Source organism: Macrotis lagotis, chromosome 1 (genome assembly GCF_037893015.1).
Source record: "Macrotis lagotis isolate mMagLag1 chromosome 1, bilby.v1.9.chrom.fasta, whole genome shotgun sequence".
Taxonomy (NCBI): Eukaryota; Metazoa; Chordata; class Mammalia; order Peramelemorphia; family Peramelidae; genus Macrotis; species Macrotis lagotis.
This window is the reverse complement of record NC_133658.1, coordinates 892,765,462-892,777,632: the sequence shown is the minus strand read 5'-3', so window position 1 is coordinate 892,777,632 and position 12,171 is coordinate 892,765,462. Positions and strand designations below refer to the sequence as shown.

Below are 12,171 nucleotides of genomic sequence, written 5' to 3'. Positions count from 1 at the left end.
GAGGATCAGAGAAGGGTGAACTACATGGTGACTTTTTTTTTTAAACTGCAGCATCTAATTATCTGCTGAGGTTGTGTGTGTATGTGTGTGATGCATGGATAGTATGTATACACATGTGGTGTGTGTGCAAGGCAGGCATGTGAACAGTGAAGTGCCAATACAGGTGTGGGGTGTACATGTGCTCACAGGGGTGAGGAGTATGTGTGAATGTGTGTGTGTGTGGGGGTAGAGGGGATCTTAATTCTTCAATAGATATTTAAGAGATTTGATGAAGTAGAAAAACCCACTCAAATAAAAAGACCACCTGCATGGGCATGATGTGATTGCTCTTCTAATTTGACCCCTAAAGTGGGGAAGAGAAGGGTTTATTCCTATGGTACCAATGAAGAGAGTGCTGCTCCAAGAGGCCATGGCTCAGTGTGATGTCACTGTGGAACCCGGACCCATCCCCAGCTCTGCAGACTCCCAAGCTGAGGGTTGTGCTTTTTTTTTTTTTACTTCTCCATTCCTGAGTGACAGCTGATTATCTGAAAGTGCTCCTCTCTTCTCTTGTCTTGCCACATCCAGCAATATTCATACCCAAGAACCCTCTTTTTGGGAGTCCCCCATGTCCCAGGGTGGCTGCCTGGGCAGTAATTACATCCACAACTAGAACAAGTAAAGCTGCTCTTATAGGCCAGAAAGAAAAATGTCATAATCATTCAGTAAGAATAAAAGCTTTTTTTGCTTTGCTAAATAGTTATTAGAATGGACTTCTAAGCCCACAGGGTCTGTTGAGTCTCTTGCAACCACATGGATGTCTGTTATATTTCTTAGTAATATTCCTAAGTACCAAGTGCCAGATTCTCCCTGGGCATTTCTATTAGTCCCTTGCAATAGCAGTAAGTACCCAACAGTAATAGGAACATTTTCCCTTATAAAGTAAAGACTACTTTATTTAGGTTTTATGTGTACAGTTATAGATTACCTGGACAATCCAATTTAGCACAAGTAACAAAGTACAAGGAGGAAAAGGAAAAACAAAAATTATATTCCTCATTTTCTTTTCAAGAAAATTTAAATTTTATACAAGGAAACATCAATACTTTAGTATCAAGTGATTTATGGACTCAAAAGAGACTGAAAAATCTATAGCCCAAATCTCCAAAGGCCTTAAGCATAACCTAACAAAGGTGAGATGAGAGGAATCGTTCTCTATAAAAAAATGAAAATTGCTAGTTAGGATTTGAAATTGGAAACAGCATCTGTGACAACTTACATGCAATAAGGTGCATGTTTGCCCAGAAGAAATTCAAGGATGCATGAAAAGGAAAATCGATTCTATATACGATGAAGGAATTTGGAGGCGGTGCCACTCATGTAGATGAGAGTTGGGTACCTATGGCTCTTCAAGCAGGTGACCAAAGTACATGCTGACAACTTTCACTTTCAGATCATCCTGTGAATTGCTCTAGTCTCTCTTGAGTACTTTTTTGGGCAAGGCAATGGGGTTAAGTGACTTGCCCAAAGTCACACAGCCAGGTAGTTATTAAGTATCTGAGGCTGGATTTGAACTCGGTTCCTCCTGACTCCAGGGCCGGTGTTCTATCTGCTGTACCACCCAGCTGCCCCTCTTGAGTATTTCTGATGGTATGGCTGCATCACACAAGAAGTTGCCAGCGCAAGCCCTTCAGTGTAGGATGGCCTTAAGCCCCACAGCCACTTTTCAGGTTTGGGATATACCTTGTTCCTTGTTTCAAAACACCACACTTGACCCAGGTGGATGATGATCCCTCTACTGATATAGAAGGCAATGCTTGGCCATGGGTTCTTAAGCTGGGGTCTGTAATGTTGTTTTTTAAAGAAATCTTTTGTAACTAGCTTGAGAAAATTTCCTTCATAATCCTATGCATTTCTGGTAGTTAAGAACAAAGTTCAGGTGAGTCCAGACTTCTCTAGACTGCTGAAAAGGCAGCACAAAAAATGTTAAGAAGTCCTGGCTTGGGAGATGGTTTACTGAGCTGCAGTAGCTGAAGGAGAGAATCTAACCCTTTGAAGCCAACTCCCCATGAGTCTCTGTTCTAAGGTAGGCTAGTTCTAGGACAAGAAAATACCTTTCCAGATTATGGAGAACTGTCAGAGCTTGGGTTTCAAGCATGCCATGAGATACTGGTGGAGGACACAACCCCTAAGGCCTGGGCAAACACTCTTCAAACCTTCAGTCCTCCAAAGATCAGACTGCCCGTCTTCACCAGCCTGAGATGAGAGGAGACACTATCCAGTGCTCTCTTAAATTCTCCTTCTCCGGGAAACCTTGTTCCCTAATGAAACACAACAGAATGAGGATGCAAAGTCCTCCAACCCTCCTATCAAAAACCCTTTAGGTTTAACCAAGCACTTTCTTCCTAATTACCTGTGAGGCAGGTATGACAGTCAGAAAAGACTCCATTTCACAACTCTGAAATTAAGACTCTGATAGGTTGCTCCTTAGGATCAAAAACTCAGAACTCGAAGGACCTTAGAGAAAGCAATCTAACACCTCCATCTTACAGATAAGGAAACTGAGGCACAGACTTCAAATGACTCACTCAGGGTCACACAACCAATGAGTATCTGAGGCCTGACTGAACCCAGGGCGCTACCCAATCCACAACCCAACTAACAAGGATCTGGGGCATTTCCTGCTTACCCTCATTACCTCTCAGTCACCCTCAGTGGGAGAGCTTAAAATAGAAGCTGTCTAAAATTTGTGAACACTTAAGAGATACAAAGTGTAAGGAAGATTGCACCAGCATTTTAAACCCCATTTTGCAGGTAAAGAAACCTTACTCATACTCACATAGTATTGATTGAGTTAAATGGCAGAGATATGGGCCTGGAATTCACATCTCCTTATTTAGAACTTGTATTCCTCCCCACTGCCTGGACCTCTTCGTGACCCCCTTGAGGGTTTCTTGGCCAAGACACTGGAGCAGTTCCATTTGCTTCTCCAGCTCATTTCATAGATGAGAAAATTGAGACAAACAAGGTGAAGTGACTTGCCCAGGGTCCCACATGTACTAAGTGTCTGAGGTCAGATGTTAATTGCCCAATCTGGACTTCATTGTTGGGTTCTACGTATCAGCCCCTTGGAGGCTCAAAATCTGTGAGTGACCTAGGACAAGTTCCTTTTATTCCCAGACCTGAGTTCCTTCAGGTAATTTGAAGTTTCAGTAGGATATCTCAGATATTCCTTCCAGCTTCAGGCCTCTAAGCCATCTATGAGTCACAGAGATATCAGGACAGGAAGCTACCCTGAACACTTTCTTTCGAACAATCTTTTCAATGTGCAGCTGATGGAAAGAAGTTTCCTTGAAGAGAAATGACCTGGCCAAGGTCACACTATGAGTTGAAAGCCGAATTTGATCTCATACTCTAGCTTCCTGACTTACACTCTCTTTTGCTATGTCACAAGGACACACTATGGGTGTCAAATGACTATAATGAAATAGGAGCAGAAGATTTTAGTGCTGGGGGTGGACGACTCGGGAGATGAACTGGTTCAGCTCTTTCATTTTAACCATGAGGAAACAGGTTCAGAGAAGGTTCTAACATTAAGTAGCAACAGAAATTCTCTCAGGATGCAGGGCTCCTAACTCCCAGGGGAGGAATCTTTCCAGTTTCTTTAAAATTCCACCAGGCAATGGCATCAGAGACCATTTGTAAATCTAGGCTAGTGCTGTTGGATTTGGAGAAACTGGTCCAGTGGGAGGAGGGGCTTTTGTTCAAGGGCCTACTACTCACTACCAGGAGAGCAGGGCCAGTACCCAGGTTTCTGCAGCCTGCCTGAAACTTTGAGAATAGAGAGTCTATGCTCCAGTCTCAGCTAGGTCATGTATTACCTACGTTGCTTTGGCCTTCATTTTCCTAATTTATTAAATGAGAGGTGTGGCCTAGATCACAGAATTAGATCTGGAAAGGACTGCAAAGTCCAAACTTCTTAACTGCCAGACGAGGACGACCGGGGCTGAGGCAGGGGCTAAAGCTAGGTCCTCTGCCTCCAATGTCAGCACTTTTTCATTAGCTCCACCAATGTCACTCAGGTCCCTTCTAGCTCTAAATTCTTTGAAAAGTGAAAAGGTCCTGAATGAAACATGAATTAGGAGAAGAGGTTTTGAGTCCCGGCCCAAGATAACTGGTGGCACAGTGGCTAGACTGCTGAACCGGGAGCCAGGAAGACCAGAGATCACATTTAATCTCAAGACTCGGGCCCTGTGACTCTGGGCAAGTTACTTAATCTCTGGTTGTCTCAGTTTCCTTAACTGTAAAATGAGAATAATAAAAGCACTTACCTCCCAGGGTTGTTGCCAGAATCAAATGATTGCAAAGAGCTCAGCAGTGTTGGGCACCTGCTTACTGTCTCAGGGAGGGGAGAGATTCAGGGAGGGAGAGGGAATTTGGAACTCAAAACTTAAAAATTAAGTTTTAAAATTGTTTATTCTCTCTCTCTCTCTCTCTCTCTCTCTCTCTCTATATATATATATATATATATGTGAACATATACATGTATAGTTAAGGGAAAATAAAATTCTCTCTCTCTCTCTCTTTCTCTCTCTCTCTCTATATATATACACACGAATACATACACACACATATAATGCTTATTCCCTTTTCCCTTTTCTGCCACTAAATTGTACAGTAGTATTATGTTGGCCTAGTCAACTTCACCTCAATGGGCCTATTTTCCTATTTGTAAGCTGAAATGGATGGAATTGCGTTGAGGTACATGGGTCCAAATTCCCTGTTACTTTACAATTGTTCCTTTCCTTTCCCTGGGCCTCAGTTTCCCTATTTGCAAAAGGAGAGGAAGTGGGAATGTCTTCTGAGTGATGTTGGTCCAAATTCCTGATCTATCACTAACTTTTTTTTTGCAAGGCAATCGGGGTTAAGTGGCTTTCCCAAGGCCACACAGCTAGGTCATTATTAAGTGTCTGAGACCAGATTTGAACCCAGGTACTCCTGACTCCAAGGCTGGTGCTTTATCCACTGCACCACCTAGCTGCCTCTTAGCACTAACTTTCTTGTCTCACCTTAAGAGGTTCCCTCCCCTCCACAAATCTCATTTTTCTCCTCTGTAAAACATATAGCAAAAAAAAGCAGATAATTTATAATTCTATGACTTCCCAGTCAGGACCCTTATCCCACTCGATTATTTATAATGCTGTAACTAACTTATTTTTTAGGTTTTATTTATTGAGATTTCTTTAAGTCAAGAATTATGCCGGTTTAGGTGGGGGGGGGGGAGGTCCAGTTAGAGAGCCAGACTCTTCCATCGGTGCAAGAATCAGGGACAATTTGGGGCTCTGTGCGATGGAGAATGCCATCTGTATCCAGAGAAACAAGTGTGGAGTCTGAACCAAGGCCAAGGACTAGTACCTTCAATTTAGGAAAACCCCTGCTGTCCTATTGTCCGATCTTGCTATCTCTCACACTTTATGGTCTTCCTTAAGGATCTGATTCCTTCCTCATCACACTCGTACAGGGTGGACACAATGTAACAAAAGGCCTTCTGGAGTCGCTACATTGTTTCCATGGTGTACATTAGGGGAAACATTGTAAAACCGAAAAGCAAGACAATCTTTAGGTGGGGAGCGGCCCCCCAGCCTGGCTGCTTAGCGGGGTACAGGTTGCAAGTCCGGGAGCCGCCTGCCTTCTCTTCACTCAGGTTCTCCCGCATCCTCAGCCCAGTCCACCTCCCTGGCTCGGGGCGGGGCCAGTCTGTGCCAGGGCTGGGCCGGGCCCTCCGCCCGTGCCCTCACGGCCCCTCTCCCTCCCAGCCCGGGCCGCCTCCGCAGCTCTCACCCACGGGCCGTTTGAGCCGAGGGCGGCGGGGGTGCGGGTGGGGGTGCGGACGAGACCCCCGCCCCCCCCTCACCCGGGGCCGCGGCCCCAGATCCGACAACGCCCCCCCCCCCCCCGCCGGACCTGGGTCCAGGGAAGGGTAGAATGGGGGGTTCGGAAGGGTCTGAGGACCCAAAGCAGGTAATGGAGGAGGGGGGGAAGGGGCTCGAGAGGGTTCAGGGGTTCGGGGGCCCCCCCCCCCCCGCTGGGGATGGGGGAGGGGGCTTCTGACGTTTCCGCCCCCAGCCACCTACTCAGCAGCCGCGGCCGCCGCTCCCGTCCGCCGAGCGCAGGCGCAGGCCCCGCCGCCTCCTCCTCCGCCTTCCCCGGCGGCCCGGCACCGGCAGCTCGGAGCGGCAGCCGCCGCCTCCGCCCATCGCCTGGGCCGGCGCCGCGGCTCTCATGACAACCGAGCCCGGGCCCGGCGGGAGGGGACGCCGGTGCGCACGCGCTCCGCCGCAAGCTCCTCCCCCGCCTCCCGCCCCACCCCGGCCTCTGCGGGGGCGCACCTGCGCAGTGGGCGCGAAACGCTCCGGCGCCTCCTGGGGATTGTAGTTCCCTGCCTCTCTCTTCGCCTTGTGGGCCCCGCTGGCAGCTGCGCGGAGGGGCCGAAACCCCGACGTCTTCTGGGTAATGTAGTTTCTTGCCGGAGGGCGAGGTGACTCGCTTTTAGCCTTTCGGTTCTTGGGCCTCCCCGGCCCGGACTCGGGTCCCGGAAAGGAGCCTCTCCGGACCTCAGCAATGTCCAGCAGGCCCCGAATCTTCAAGCTGCGGGCGCTGCACAGCCAAGACAAATACGGGGTGGCGGGAAAGTCCTGCCGGGAAGTGTTGCTGAAAGGATGCCAGAAATTCCAGGTCCGCCTGCTGCGCCCCCCTGTCCGGCCTTCTCCTCCGGCTCCCTGCGATCTCGGGGAGCCCGGGGGCACCCCCTTCTCTGCTTCCGCCGCCGCTCTGGCTGCACCAGCCTCTGACCCCCCCACTGCCCCCCGACGGGGCGGGCCCGGGCCTGGGGAGGAGGCGGGAGCTACATCCCGCAGGCAGATGGGAGCCGCAGCTGCCGCTCCCGGGGCCGGGGGGTGGGGGGTGGAGGGGAGGCGCCTCCCGGGAGCGTCGGCGGTCTCTGCTTTGTACCCCGGCTCTGAGCAGCCCAGCCCCCTGCAGTCCTCCTTGGGGCCCCCCATCTCCCCTCCCGCCATCCCCCCGCAGGCAGGCTCCTCCGAAGGGTAGATCACGGCATGCCATCCTGGGCCCCGCAGGTGGGACTCCTACCTGCTTAGACCATCCCCAGTCTGCCCTGGGCTGCCTAGCCCGATCAATCAAGACTGGTGCCAGGGGAATCTTTTAGCCTTGCCTGAACTACTGTCTGTCTGTCTATCTATCTATCATCTATCTATCATCTATCTATCTATCTATCTATCTATCTATCTATCTATCTATCTATCTATCTATCTATCAATCTATCCTCTCTCTCTCTCTCTCTCTCTCTCTCTCTCTCTCTCTATATATATATATATATATATATCTGTTTTTGCAAGGCAATGGAGTTAAGTGGCTTGCCCAAGGCCACACAGCTAGGTCATTATTAAGTGTCTGAGGCCGGATGTGAACTCCTGACTCCAGGGTCCGTGCTCTATCCACTGTGCCGCCTAGCCACCCCCTGAACTACTTTTTAAAAAAATTTTTTTTAGGTTAACCAATTTCTTGGTATACAGTTTGGCAAGGTAGCTCCGAATTATGTCTTTAATCAAGACTTGTGCCAGTGGAATCTTTTAGCCTTGCCTGAACTTTTTTTTTTAGGTTATCCAATTTATTGGCCTACAGTTTGGCAAAGTAGTTCCGAATTGTCTCTTTAATTTCCTCCTCATTGGTGGTTAGTTCACCCTTTTCATTTTTGGTACTGGTTATTTGGTTACCTTTGTTTTTTTAAAAATCAGATTAACCAAAGGTTTACCTATTTTATTGACTTTTTCATAAAATCAACTCTTAGTTTTTATTTATTAGGTCAATGTTTTTTTTTTTAGGTTTTTGCAAGGCAAATGGGGTTAAGTGGCTTGCCCAAGGCCACACAGCTAGGTAATTAATAAGTGTCTGAGACCGGATTTGAACCCAGGTACTCCTGACTCCAAGCCGGTGCTTTATCCACTACACCACCTAGCCTCCCTGTCAATGATTTTCTGAGTAGAATTTTCCTTCTTAAGAGTTAATATTCCTAGTGAAGTCCTCTCAGGGTTAAAAATCATTAAAATAAAGACAGACTATTATTCTTATACTATTCTTAGAAGAAAGAGGGAGAGAGACCTTGTATTCCAAGCCAGGCACCCTGGATTTTTATTCTACACGCTTTTTTTTTTTTTAGTTTTTTTTTCTTGCCAGGCAATGGGGTTAAGTGGCTTGCCAAAGACCACATAGCTAGGTCATTATTAAGTGTCTGAGGTTGGATTTGAACTCAGGTACTCCTGAGGACCAGAGCTCTTTCCACTAAGCCACCTAGCTGCCCCCCACACACTTGATTTTAACACTTATAGCTAATTAGCTTATGCAAGATCTGAGTTCATCAGTCATGATCTATGTGATCCCTGAGTGAGTCCTTCCTCAGTTCCCTCCTTTGTAAAGTAGAAATCATAGTAGTATCTACCTCAGAGTGAGCTTTCCTGATGCTCACACCAATGTGTAAAGCACTTGGCGACCCATGATAAAATGCTCTAGGTAAATGAATGCTAGTTATGCTATTATTTTCAGTTTCCTTGGTAGCCTTTGGGGTCCCCTCCAGCTTTAGATCCTTGAACTTTGAGTTTTAATACACTAATAGATAAAAAAGCATTTATAAACATTGAGGTTTAGCTCTCATGCCATTTGATCCTCACAATCCTCCCTTTTAAGAGCTGCAGAAAGAAAGCAGAGATATTAGGGTGAAGTACCTGAGATAGGATTTAAATTAAATCTATTCCAACTTCACCAGCTCAGCAAGCCTGGGAAGTAAATGCAAGAGTTATTTATAAATGTAACATTTAAAGATATTTTATTTTGCTTTTTGCTTTTTGGTTTTTGCCAGACAATGGGGTTAAGTGACTTGCCCAAGGTCACTTGAGTCTGAGGTCAAATTTGAACTTAGGTCCTCCTGACTCCAGGGTCAGTGCCTCTTAGCTGCCCATTTTAAGCTTTGTAAAATTATTTATGTTAGTTATTAAATGTTCTCAACATCTGTGTGCTGGATGCTATTATTATTATTCATGTTTTACAGGGGAGGAAATTGAGGCACAGAAAGATTAAGTGACTTATCCAGGGTCATTTGGCTAATAAGTTGCTGAGGCAGGATTTGAACTTTGGCTAGACTAACTCCATGGTTAGCTTTTTTTCCAGTGGATACTGAAGGCTTCATTTTCCTTCCTTTATTGGATGCCCCCCTCCCGCCCATCTGATTTAGAGCTGAAGCATCTTTGGAGATGGTTTAATCTTGATGGTATCATATTCAAATAGAAACTGAACCACTAAACTGTACATAAGGATACACAGAGGCAGCACATTTACTTAGAAAACCATATATAACACCTGCTTTTAATTTCATTGTTGAGTAGTTTATACTATTTGTGACCCCATTTAGGTTTTCTTAGTGGTTTACCTTTTCCTTCTCCAGCTCATTTTTTTTTTTTGCAAGACAATGGGGTTAAGTCACATAGCTAGGTAATTTTTTAGTGTTTGAGGCCGGATTTGAACTAAGGTCCTCCTGACTTCAGGGCTGGTGTTCTATTCGCTGTTCTATCTAGCCACCCTCCAGCTTATTTTAGAGGTGAGAGAATTGAGGCACATAGGTAAGTGACTTGCTCAGGGAAATGAAGTGAGTGTCTGAGGCTGAATTGAACTCAGTTCTTCTGACTTCAGACCTGATGGTCCCTTCTGCTTTACCTCATAGCTGCCCACATAGTAACAGGATCTATGTTCTATAACATTTTTTATTTACTTTGTTAAATGATTCCCAGCTACGTTTTAATCTGGTTCAGGTTTTATTTTCCCACAGTAGCTCCCTACTCCAGGGATCAGACTGGAGGATCTAGTCCAATCCTCTCATTTTATAGTAGAGAAAATTTAGGTCTATTCAATAAACATTTAGTAAGTTCTTATAGATAGACCCTGGAGACTCAATCGCCAATATTAAAGAGCTCCTGTCCTCAGGGAGCTTACTTTCTCTTGGGGGAGGAGATCAACATATACACAGATCAGAAAACACAAAATATAAGCAAATTGAATACAAAAATATTTTGAAGACCCACTCATAACTGGCGGAATCAGGAAAAATCTTTTATAGGAGACAGCACTTGAACTCAGCTTTGAAGGGAGCTTGAAATTCCAAGAGATAAAGAAGAGCAGAAGAACATTCCAGACACAAGGTGGGAGCTGGCCAGAGTTTAAATTACTCTGTGCTGAGAGAGACACAGAGACTCAAAGACAGAGCCAGAGAGACTCAGAAACAGAAACAGAGATAGACACAGAGTCACAGAGAGAGACAGACAGACAGTCAGAGGCAGACAGAGAGAGAGAGAAAGAGCTAGGGGCAGGTAAGTGGCATAGTGAATAGAACACTGCCAAGAATCAGGAGGACCTGAATTCAAATGTGACCTCAGACACTTAATAATGACCTAGCTGTGTGACCTTGGGCAAGCCACTTAACCCTATTGCTTTATAAAACCCCAAAAGAGAGACTGATTTTGGTTGAGTCACTTTCCTCACATTGGGGGCTGAGCTAGATGGTTCCTGAGGTCTCTCTGACTTCTAGCTTTAGGAGCCTATGATCTAGCTAGCCACTATGTTGGATGAAATTCTAGAGGTATCACTTGATAGTTGTGTGACCTTGAATAAGTCACTCAACTTTTTTAGGAGCCTTAGGTGCCTCATCTGTGAGGATGTCAAACCTGATTGAATTTGTATCCTTCTGAGTATTGTGCTTTGTTTATAGTATTTCACTTTCCTTTGCTTATTTCTATGCAGATAGAACTTCAATTTGCACCACTTCCCCTTTGCTTTGGGTAGGATTAAATGCTAGGAAACTAAGGAAATAAAACTACTTTTGTTTTGTCTCCCTTCTTGCCCTCCCCCCCCCCCCCCCCCCCAGCTTCCTAGTTCTGGCTGCCGCCTATGCTTGTATGAAGATGGCACGGAGCTCACTGAAGGCTACTTCCAGAGGCTCCCTGACAACACCGAGCTCATGCTTCTGACCCCTGGGCAGTCCTGGCAGGGCTGTAAGTAGTAGCCTATGCAGGCTCCTGGGTCTTGCCCATATAGCTAGGACCTGGGACATCCATGCAGTGGGGGACTCCCAGGTTGCAGTTTGCTGTGGGAGGAAGTCACTTGCAGGCAAGACCAATTATATGCTACTCTTAGTGACGTTGTAATGAGCGGGTCTTCCCTCTCACCAGGGATGCAGGAACTCTATTTGGCATGCCCTTACTTTAAGAGGCTGTACAAAGGGGAAATACCCTACTAGAACTCAGATCTAATGCAGCTACCTTATTTCTATGCCTTTATGAACCACACGGTTCCAAAGAACAGGCTTGATGTTTGTTCTTTATTTTCAAAGAAGACCATGACGTCGGAGTTGTTGCCATGCCAGGGAAGTGTAGTGGATTTGAGTGGGGGTGCTGGGTCCAGTGCTCAGATATGAATCAGGACAACTGGAGATGGCCCTGGATGTGAGGCAGTCAGGGTTAAGTGACTTGCCCAAGGTCTCACAGCTAGTAAGTATCATGTCTGAGGTCAGATTTGAACTCAGTCTTCCTTTTTGCTTCCCTTCCTTTCTCCCTTCCTCTTTCCCTTCCCCTCCCCTCCCCTTCCCTCTTTCCCTCCCCTTCTTCCCCTTCCCCTTCCCCTTCTCCTCTTTTTCTGAGCAACAGCAAACTATCTCAAAAGAGGGGCAGCTATGTGGTATAGATGATGTAGTGCTGGGCTTGAAGTCAGGAAGAACTGAGTTCAAATGTGGCTCTGTGTCCCTGGGCAAGTCATTTCCCCCTGTTTGCCTTAGTTTCCTCATCTGTAAAATGAGCTGGAGAAGGAAATGGCAAACCAATCCGGTATCCAAGAAAACCCCAAAGGGGATCTCAGTGAGTTGGATGTGACTGAACAACAGCATCTGCCTGTCTTTCCATCTGTCTATTTATCCATCTATCTCTTTATAGATGAGTAATCATCATTTAGTATAATATCTAAGAAGTAGTTTCAGAATGGAACTCCTCCTCCTCCACAGACTAACACCTTACTAGTTCAATTACACAGATGACACAGAACAAAATAAAACAGAAAAAATGTTAAAGTAACATTTAT

General features: G+C 46.1%; 2 protein-coding genes across 12 annotated transcripts in view; one reads left to right on the top strand and one right to left on the bottom strand.

Moving 5' to 3' along the window:
* The window catches only part of CEP104 (centrosomal protein 104), a 47,862-nt gene that overhangs the window by 33,564 nt on the left and 2,127 nt on the right, over positions 1-12,171 (bottom strand). Inside the window, exon 2 of one of the 9 annotated variants that reach the window (XM_074218632.1) lies at positions 6,369-6,690. The exons of 5 other annotated variants lie outside the window; for them this stretch is intronic. The gene's annotated coding sequence lies outside the window, so the exon portion shown is untranslated. Of the gene's footprint in view, positions 1-2,093; positions 2,777-2,818; positions 4,435-6,113; positions 6,254-6,368; positions 6,691-12,171 lie in introns of those variants that run through there. 3 more of the 9 variants (XM_074218633.1, XM_074218635.1, XM_074218634.1) reach the window with 3 other exon arrangements.
* Positions 6,449-12,171, top strand: part of DFFB (DNA fragmentation factor subunit beta) — a 45,214-nt gene continuing 39,491 nt past the window's right edge. Inside the window, exons 1-2 of one of the 3 annotated variants that reach the window (XM_074218642.1) lie at positions 6,449-6,714; positions 10,967-11,093. In XM_074218642.1, the coding sequence (XP_074074743.1) occupies positions 6,601-6,714; positions 10,967-11,093 (241 nt within the window). In that variant the 5' untranslated portion in view covers positions 6,449-6,600. The remainder of the gene's footprint in view (positions 6,715-10,966; positions 11,094-12,171) is intronic. The other 2 variants (XM_074218641.1, XM_074218643.1) reach the window with 2 other exon arrangements.